This window comes from Belonocnema kinseyi, chromosome 9 (assembly GCF_010883055.1).
Source record: "Belonocnema kinseyi isolate 2016_QV_RU_SX_M_011 chromosome 9, B_treatae_v1, whole genome shotgun sequence".
Lineage (NCBI taxonomy): Eukaryota > Metazoa > Arthropoda > Insecta > Hymenoptera > Cynipidae > Belonocnema > Belonocnema kinseyi.
Window position 1 is genome coordinate 51,242,784 of NC_046665.1, and position 10,631 is coordinate 51,253,414.

The 10,631-nt window shown below is 24.9% G+C and overlaps 1 protein-coding gene across 1 annotated transcript in view; it reads right to left on the reverse strand.

Moving 5' to 3' along the window:
* The window catches only part of LOC117180539 (V-type proton ATPase subunit H), an 87,169-nt gene extending 79,729 nt beyond the window's left edge, over positions 1–7,440 (reverse strand). Inside the window, exons 1-3 of the mRNA XM_033373036.1 lie at positions 7,244–7,440; positions 6,850–6,931; positions 2,407–2,596 (exon numbers count right to left, since the gene is read on the reverse strand). Of these exons, the coding sequence (XP_033228927.1) occupies positions 2,407–2,596; positions 6,850–6,931; positions 7,244–7,301 (330 nt within the window). The 5' untranslated portion in view covers positions 7,302–7,440. The remainder of the gene's footprint in view (positions 1–2,406; positions 2,597–6,849; positions 6,932–7,243) is intronic.
* Between the last annotated feature and the right edge of the window lie 3,191 nt (positions 7,441–10,631).

Genomic DNA, 10,631 nt, shown 5'->3' on the forward strand with positions numbered 1-10,631 from the left:
ACCAAAAAGACTATGAACTAAAAAAAATCAATTTTCAAATATTAACGATCTTATTGATTTTGCTGAAGGAGTTACTAGAAAAAGAAAGTTAAAAGCTAAAGATAAAGAAAAGATAACATAAAATAAAATCAATTCTCGAAAGAAAAAAATCGATTCTACTAATTTTGCTGATGCAGTCAAAAGAAGCCTAGGATCATAACCTCTAAATTTGGACTAGATAGATGCTGATAATTAAGTAATTTAAGCCAGACTATTTGTTTATAAATGAAAACTAATTGATAAACAATGTTTCTCTTCACTATTCACTTAATAGTGATACTATTAAAGTTTAGTTTAATCTGATTCCTTGACTTTCATCTTCATATGACTAGGGTGGCAATAATTGGGGCTATCCCTGCCAATAATTGCATTTTTAGGCTAATGAGCTAACTTTAATTATTTTTTCAGTTTCTAATATATATTGAAGTAAATAAAGCTTAGAATTGGATACTCTATTATATTAGCACTGTACATATTATTATTACATTTATCACACGTACAATTTTTAACATTAATTTCTTTCTCAAAGACTTAAGTTTGCCTTAACCTGCCAACAATTGGGTACGTTACCCTACATGTTCAAAAAAATCATTTTTCCAGCAAAATAAAAGCATTTTTAGCAAAATTGTTGACTTTACACCTACAAAGATGAAATTTCAACCAAATGGTCAGGTTTTCAAACAAACAATATTAAACCTTAATAAAAAATAGTTGCATCTTCAAACAATTAATTAAATTTTTTTAGAAGACAATTTAATTTCCAATAAAAAGTCTAATTTTCGACCTAAGAAGATTAATTTTTAACAAAATAGTTCATTTCTAAACAAAATAATTAAATTTACAACAAAATAGATGCATTTTTAACCAAATTATTGACTTTCAACCTACACAGATGAATTTGCAACCAAATTTTCGAGTTTCCAAACAAAAAATATTAAATTTCAACCAAAAATGGCCAAATCTTTCACTAAATGATTGCATTTTTAGAAGATAGTGGAATATTCAACAAAGAATGATGAAATTTCAATCGAAAAGGATGAATTTTCTATCCGAAAAGACGATTGTTTAACAAAAGAGTTGAATTTTCGACCAAAAAGATGACATTTTAATAAAATGGCTAAATTTTTAACAAAATAATTAATATTCCAACAAAATAGATGAAGTTTTAAAGAAAATGTTTACTTTTTAGCCTAAAAAAAGCAAATTTTCAAACAAATTGTCGAGTTCTCAAACAAACAATATTAAACTTCGACCAAAAACTGCTGAATCTTTGACTAAATGATTGTACTTTTAGAAGATAGTTAAATTTTCAACAAAGAAAGATGAATTTTCAATCAAAAAGGATGAATTTTCTGTCCAAAAAGACAATGGTTCAACAAAACAGTTGAATTTTCGACCAAAAGGATGAGATTTTAATAAATTGCTTAAATTTTTAACAAAATAATTAAATTTCCAACAAAATAGATGAATTTTAACGCAAATTTGTACTTTTTAGCCTAAAAAAGGTGAATTTTTAACCAAATGATCGAGTTTTCCAACAAAAAATAGTAAAGCAAAAAAAAGCAGTCGGATTTTCAATTAAATAGTTGAATTTACAAGCTACTAAGTCCAACGTTTGAGAAAATAGTTCATTTTAAACCAAAAAATATACATTTTCAACAACAAAATTAATTTTCAGAACAACAAAAATTTATTTCTAATTAAACAGTTACATTCGACCAAATAGTAGAACTTAAATCCAAAAGGGCCGAATTTTTAACAACTAGGTTGCATTTTTAACCAAGTGGTAGAATTTGAAAAATTAAAAAATGAATTATAAACCAAAATTTTAATATTTGATATTACAAGCAAAAAAGATGGAGTTTGTACCAAAAGAGATGAATTTCTAAGCCAGAAAAAAATGAATTTTCAAGAAAATAAATGAAATTTAAAACAGATAATAAATTTTTCAACTAAAAATAAAAAGATACATTTGCAAGCAAAAATAAAAAAATTAAATATTAAGTAAAAAAAATAAATGTTGAACACAAAAAAATAGTCAAATTATCAAACAAAAAGATAAATTTTTAACTGAAATGACGAATTTCCTAACCAAAAAATGAATTTTTAACTAAATAGCTAATTATCTTGATAATTTGGGCTAAACAAAGAATTCACTGTAAAACAGTTGAAATCTTCATTTTTAAAATTCCTTAATTTTGATCAGAACTTAGAAATTGATTTTTTCAATATTCTTTTGTATAATCCCTGATTTTTCCCTGACAAATAAAATTCCCCGGCATTTCCCTCATTTCCAGGTTTGCTCTTACCAATAGCTACCCTGTTCTGCATTAAAATAAAAAAATATATATTTTTTTTAACAAATACCTGTAACATATCGTCGATCATTGTAAGAATATACTGAATAGTTTGGTCTTTGGAGACATGGCCAAGTAGATTCAAAAACGTTTTTGCGGCTTGGTTTGGATTTTCTTTTAGTTTTGCTTCCCTCGCTGCTGTATCACTTGTATCAAAGGCTACTATGAAGTCATAATCTTCTTTCGATATCATTTGTGATCTATAGAAAAATCATTGTTATTTTTATTTTTATTACAGAGTTCACATCCTTAAATAAAAAAATATCCACGGAAATCAAAAAAATCATTTATAGTGTAAATTTACAGATATGTATGCAAAATAAATTTCACAACTCCAAAAGGTGAATACACAACAGAAAATGTAATAATTGATAGTTCAAATAAGAAAGATTTTATTTCTAAATAAAAAGCCGTTGAGTTCATCCAAAAAGATAATTTTTCAACAAAATAGTTAATTTTACAAAAGAAGAAAAAAATGTGAATCAAAAAAGAAAAAAATTTTCGAACAAGTTGTTGAATTTTCTACTAAAAAATATCAAGTTTTCAATTAAAAAATAGGGTGGCCATTTCAATCGACGAAATAAATTCCCGGTCATTGCCCGGTATGCAAACATTTTTCATGGTCAATGAGATTTAAAAAATGGAACACTAAAGCTAAACAATTTTCCACTTGAGATAATAAAAACTGAGCTGCAAATGAAAGCACTCAAAGTAGAACTGTTATATTTTGAACTTTTAAAATTTAAATTTTAAAGATTTTAATCAAAAAATTTTGTCTTCAAATGCTCAATAATTTACGCGTGTAAAATTGATGGTACCAACATTTTTTAGTATAAAAAAGTATAAATCCACGTTATCATTTTCAATGATTTAAATTAAAAAATCAATCAATTAACTTTAAAATTTTTTAAATTGTAGAATTTTAAGGAATTATAAGCTAGAAACATCAAATATTGAAAAATTGAAATAATTTTAACTGAACACTTCTTAAGATAGAAATTCAATTTTTTTAAATAGTTTAAACAATAAACACCCTTGGAAGGCTTCAAAATTTTATTTCAAAATCTTGAGAAATATAGAAGTTGTTTTAAATTTGTTTTAAATTTTAAATTATTTTGGAAATTTTTTCAGAACTTCTAAATATCTGTCAAAACGAAATGCATTTTTTTCTACAATTTTCAGAAAGTCCTGCAAATTTGAGAAAATTTCTTTACAATTTGGATGTATAAATAACAATTGAATATTTATTATTTGTATGCGAAATTTGAGTAATTTTAAGAGATATGTCGAAGTTTTGAAAAGATTCAAATTTAATGTAAATCTTTAAATAAACCCTAATATAAAACAAAATGTAGATTTTAAACCAAAAAATTAGACTCTTTTCAAGAATTGTGAAAGCCATCAAAAAAATAAATTTTCTTATGATTCCGAGGAAAATTAAAAATAAATTATCATTTTGAAAAAATATTTTAAAAGTTTTTCAAAGATTTCAACAAAATTTTCAAAAAAGATTCTAGAAGATTTTAAGAAAATTTGCATCATAATTTTCAATCTTTTTAAAGCTCCTAAATATCTCTTAAAATTACTCAATTTTTTTCTACAAATTTTTATTTGTAAATTATACTTCAAAATTTAAAAATGTCCCTTACAAATTAAACATTTTTCAAATACAACAATTAAAATTGTAACGTTCAAAGTTTAAAAGCTCTTCGAAATTTTAACGATCCCAGGTCTTCTATGTCAAACAATTCAGTTAAAAATTCTTTACTTTTAAATCTTTGGTTTCAATTTACTTGTCTTAAATAAAAATTCAAATATTGCTAAATATTCAATAATTAATCTTTTTTTCAATTAAAAATTTCATATTGAATGTGTTCAAAAATGTATGTTTTAGATTGAAACAAAATATTAAATTTAATAAAATCCTTTAATTAATAATATATTATTGTGAAGTTATTTTGAAGTTGAAAATAGTTTATAAACTTTTAGTCACACCTTCACATTTATTTAATGACTAAGACTTTCAAATTATAACCGTTTAAGTTTTAACTTTGAAATCTGAAAATTCTTAAATTTTGAACTGGTTTAAAATCGTTTTGTCAAATCGTATTTGTTCACTTTTTATTACTTAAAGTTCAGATAAATGAAAAAAATGTATTTATTTATTGAATAAAAATGTTTTTTATCCAAAAGTTTCAACATCAAAGGCTTTTGTTTTTTATTTGTTCAAGTCTTTAAGAAAGCATTTAAAACTTCTTTAAATTAAAAATGTAGGCTTATAAATGACTATTTTAAATGGGAAACTTTTAAAGTAAAAAAATTTTGAATTACGCATTGTAAGCTAAATAATAGCATAATTGAAAAACATAACAATTTACCTAATTATTTAAAAACTGTTGAAATTGAACTAGGTTAATTTTTACTTTAAAAAATTATTTCTCAATAAAGTGGTTAAATCTCTGATCAATAAAATGACTTTGTAACCAATTAATTCAAATTTTAACCAAGCAGTTGAATTTTTAAACAAAAAAAGTGACTTCGCAATAAAACATGTAATAGTTCAATTTTCAAATAAAAACGATTAATTTTCAACAACAAAAAACAACGAATTTTCAACAAAATATCTCAATTTTTAACAAAAAAGATAAATTCTCAAACAAGAAACTGTAATAATTGATATTTCAAATAAAAAAGAATTTTTATTTTTAATCAAAATTAGTTGAGTTCATCCAAACAAATTTTGTTTCAACAAAATAGTAAAATCATTGATCAATAAAATTAATTTGAAGCAAAGTAATTCGATTTTTAACCTTGAATTTTCAGCCAAATAGATCAATTCTCAATATAAAATTTAATACTTCAATTTTCAACTAAAAACGATAAATTTTCAACAAAAATGAAACAGTTAAATTTTCAGTTAAAAAAATTAATTTAAAAAACGACGAATTTTCTGCAAAATAATTAATTCTTGAACCCAATAAAATAAATTTTTAACGAACTAGTTCAACTTTAAACAAGTGGTTCAATTTGGGATCAAAAATTAATTAAATTCACAAACACATCTTAAAATTTTTAACTAAAAGACATGAATTTTAAGCCAAAAATATATTAGTAAAATTTTTAATTCAAAAGAATAAACTTTCAACCAAAAATAGTTGGATTTTCTTATTGGGTTCTATTCAATTAGTTTACAGTGCGAAAAAAGGTAAAAGGGGAAGTTTCTTTTGATCCAAAAGGACGAATTTTCTATCCAAAAAGACATATATATGTTCAACAAAACAGTGAAATTTTTAACAAAAAAAAGATTAATTTCTAACAAAATAGTTCCATTTTTATCAAAATAAGTACATTTTCCATGAAATAGTTTAATTGTGAACCCAATAGTTACATCAAAAACCTATCAATATGAATTTTTAACCAAATGGTCGAATTTTTAAACAAAAAAGATACAATAAAAAAACACAGTTTCATTTTCAGCCAGGTAGTTGAATTTGCAACAAAAAACACTAATTTTTTAGAAAACCTGCGAATATATACTAAAAAAACTTGAATTTTAACAACAAAGTAATTTGCACCCAAGAAGGATAATATCTAAATCCAAAAGGACGAATTTCCTATGGTTGGATTTTCTGCCAAGAAATATGACTTTTTAGCCAAGCAGATAAATTTTCAACTTTAGATTATCGAAAATTCCCTGATTCTGTCAGGTTTTGCTTGACATTCCCTGACTTTCCAGTAATTCCTGTCCTGCAGCAACCTTTTTTCTCGCAAAATTTTAGGATGTTTATGAAATTCCTTTACAAATCAAAAGATTTGCATACGAAAGCTGTAAAATTCAATTCAAGACTATATTAGAAAAAAGACTCCAGGATGGAACAGAAATTTACTTGGTAGATTTGACAGTTTATTAGATTTTATTGTTTATTTTTTGAGGTTATGTAATGTCAGAAACAATTGGATGAAATTAGTCAATCGAAAATTTGCAGCATTTGTTGTAATTTACGGCTGGCTGAGAATGAAAATCTAACGTGAATAAAAAAAATTGGAAGCTCGAGAAAACTGTGAATTAGCTTTTTATTTGCCAAGATAACGTATTAAAAGTTTACAATCTTAATTTTATTCAATAAGCACGATAATAAATTACTGAAAAACATTCTTGTTCCAAAAAATAGATTTGAAACTTAATTATTTTAGACTTTATTACTCAATTTGTTGAAACTTGAAAATTGTCTGGGTAACATACAATAACTCAGGGATTCTAAAATTAATTTTAAGAATTTTAAGAGACTACTTAAAATAGAATTTAACAAAATGGAGCACTGGAAACAAAAAATTATTTTAAAAAAATGTCCTACTCTAATTATTTGCACTTACAAATTATAACCTGCTCTAAACAAAAGATTAATAATAAATACTGAAACTTGAATATTGAAAAAGAAAACGATAGACTTACTGAAGATACGACTGCCAATTGATTCGTTGATTCCTGATATCTGCAGCTTGCTGCTGCAAAACGCTCGTTGCAGCCAGCATATCTAAATATGTTAAAAACTTAAGAACCGTCGAATCAATAAAATAATAGGGGATATTAAGCAAAGAAACGAAAATTGATCTTTTAAACTAGAAATTTCAGAAGCAAGGTAAAGTCAATTATCGAAGTAATCGTGGCTTGTCAAGGAATTGACATTTTCAACAATGTTCAATCGTCCTCGTAGACAGGTTATGAAACATTAGAAATCAAGTTATGCTAATTTAAAATAATTAAAGCAGAATTAAAAAGAATTTTAGTAGCAAATCTTGGCTGAAGGGAGGGGCATTAGAGACGTGTGATTTTTATTGCTTCTTACCGATTTTCTCATCAGGTAGCGCAGGGATGATTTCCTTTAGATTTGTTCGGTCCGCCATTTTTGCAGTATTTTTGGCAATTACTGGGACGAAAAGACTCGCCTTTTCAGGCGGTTTTTGATGTTTTTCTAAGAACTTTTCTAATTTCACTTAATCCACCAAGTTTAGCTGTTCGATCACACGGGGTCACGGGATTTATCATTACCAACATTCTCGTCTGTCAAAACACTAGTGACTTTCAGGGAATTTCTCGAAGTCATTAAAGTTACTATGTAGCATCACTGATCGGGATTCGCTGGAGCGAGATTTTCAAAAACGTTCGACTCATTTGTCGGTCGCTCGACGTGGTAACGGTTGTGAAAATATTGTTTAACGAATTTTTAACACTGCTTTGTTGTTAAATTATGCCAATTTGTTGTTATTTTCGAAGTTTTAGGTGAATGTTCGACGAAACGGAAGTGACGCGAAACTTAAAATTAGATTTATATTCGTTATTTATAATAGTTAAAAAATTAAGATGAATGAAAATTGCATCTCTTGTGTCGGGTTTTAAGTTAATTTTTGCGAGTGTTTTGTGTGTTATAGTTATTTTTGGGGAGGCAATCTGGTAATGCTGTCGAAGAAATGAAGGTGAGTGAATTCATGCTTTAAAATTGGAGTTTTAGTGAAAAATAAAAATACAGGTTATGTCTATGTTTTTATTTAGATCCGTTGGAATAACAATGGGCGGGAATTTAGTAAAACGCCAATAATGGGTCAACTTGTTTATTCCTGTATTATTCGATATCGACTATTTCTTTAAGAATTCAACTATTTTGTTGAAAATTTAACTCTTCTGTTGAAAATTAGGCTATTTTGGAAATTTTTTTAAATATCAACTATTATATTTTTCTATGATAATAAATCTTTTTGTTGCAAGTTCAACATTTTTTTGATAAAGTTTAATTATTTTTTTTACAAAATGGGACTATTTGTTGGAAAGTTTATCTTTTAAGATAGAAAAGTTCAGTAATTGCACAAAATTCCAATAGTTTTGTTGAAAATTAGATATTTTGTTAAAGACATCTTTTTAAGTTTAAAAATACAACCAAATGCATGAAAATTCATCTTTTAAAGTTCAAACTAATTAAAAATTCAACACTTTTGTTAAATATTCAACTCTTTTGCTGAAAAATTAATTATTATGTTGTAAATTTAATTATTTTGTTCAAAGTTCGTCTTTTTTGGTAGAAAAATAATCTTCTTTGTTGAACATTCGTCTTTTTGTTTGAGAATGTATGTTTATAGATTGAAAATTCAACTATTCAGTTAAAGATTTAACTGTTTTGTTAAAAAAGCAACTATTTTGTTTAAAATTCAACTATATTTTTGCAATTTTAACTATTTAGATCAAAATTTGACTATTTTGTTGATTTTTTTTTAAATATCAACTATTATATTTTTCATAAAAAATGCTGGAAGTTCTGTTGACTACTGGTCGTAATTTATTGGAGCTGATTGAGGGGTCTTTTTTATTAAATATTACCCTGGTCGACACTAGTAACACCAACTACTACTATTATTACATTTTTCTATGAAAATTGGTCTTTTTGTTGAAACTTCAATCTTTTTTTGATTGAGGCTTAATCATTTTTGTTTTAAAAATTCGACTATTTGGTTAAAAGTTTATCTTTTTAGGTAAAAAATTCAATTATTTGCTCAAAATTCAACTAGTTTTGTAGAAAATTTAGGTATTTTGTTAAAGATATTTTTCGGCCAAAATTAAAACTTTTTAGGTTGAAAGTTCAACAATTTGATTTAAAATTCAGATTTTTGGTTGGAAAATTAATTGTTTTGTTAAAAATTTAATTTTTTTTTTTAATTTGTCTTTCTTGATAAAAAATTAATCTTCTTCGTAGAAAATTCATCTTTTAGATTGAGAATTTGTCATTAGAGGTTGAAAATTAAACTCTTTTGTTAAAGATTCAACTATTTTATTGAAAATTAAATTTTTTGAATGAAAATTCAACTATTTTTTAAATAAATTTTAACTGTTCTGTTGAAGATTTATCACTGTTTGAAAATTTAACTATTTTTCTTTTTTTTTAAATTTAAACTTTTATATTTTTCTATGAAAATTCATTTTTTTTTTTTGAAAATTAAACTTTTGTTATTGGAGTTTAATCATTTTTCATTTAAAAAGTCGTCATTTACTTAAAACCTTATATTCTTAGATACAAAATTCCAGTATTTGATAAAAATTCAACCAATTTGTTGAAAATCTTGGTATTGTATTAAAACGACCTATTTTTTGCCATTGAAAATTCAACAGTTTGTTTGAACATTCGTATGCTTGAAGTTTAATTTTTTTTTTTTTTACAAATTCTACCATTTGCATAAAATTTCATCTTTTTAGGTTGAAAATTCAACTTTTTTGTTGAAAAATTAATTGTCATATTGAAAATTAAATTACATTGTCAAAAATTTAATTATTTTGTTGAAAATTCGTCTTTTCGGGTAGAAAATTCACCTTAATTGTTGAAAATTTATCTTTTTGTTTGATAATTTATCTTTATAGGTTTAAAATTCAACTATTTGATCAAAGGTTTAACGATTTTTTAAAAAATTCAACTCTTTTGTTAAAAATGCAATTATTTGTTGAAATTTGTTTATTTTGAAATACATGTTAAAAATCCATCTCTGCAGGTAGAAAATTCCATTTTTTTTGCTTAAATAAAGAAATTTTAAATCGTTTTATTCTGTTCATAAAAGATTCCATGTTAAAAATATTACAATATGAAAATTCTGGTCCTTGAATACTGATGGTCAGGGAAAATGAAAAATTTGTCAGGGTAAAATCAGGGAAAAGGATGGGAATTTTGAAAATGTGGATATTAAATATACTTCCAGTTAAAAAAAAATGGTTAAAAAAATTGTGTAGGCAAAAGAACGTTACAAAAATCAAAATCAGTTTTCTGATTATATAATTTTTCTTATTTTTGTGTTGAATTTTTTCTTTAAAAAAAAATGGAAAACTGGTAAAAACGCATTGCAAAAGGTAAAAATGGAATATAGAACTGGATTTTTTTCATAAAAAGTGTTTTATTTTCCAATGATAATTCGTATCGTATGTATAGAACTACTCGTTAACTCCACTTCGCTCGAATAGCCTTGTCCCTATCACAAAGAGACTTATAGTTTTACGGTCCTCTCACGGGGTTGGTTCTTGTAGATATTTTCGCTTTCATTATAAAAGTGTGAAAAACTTTCATGGTGTTTCTTTTTCTCTAATATCGATAGGAAATACTATACGTGAGTATCTATAATAACATAACACTAGGATATCGTTCTGTTTAGTATTACACTGTTAAATCTTACCTTTTATATTTCATATCTGTTTTTTTTTTAATA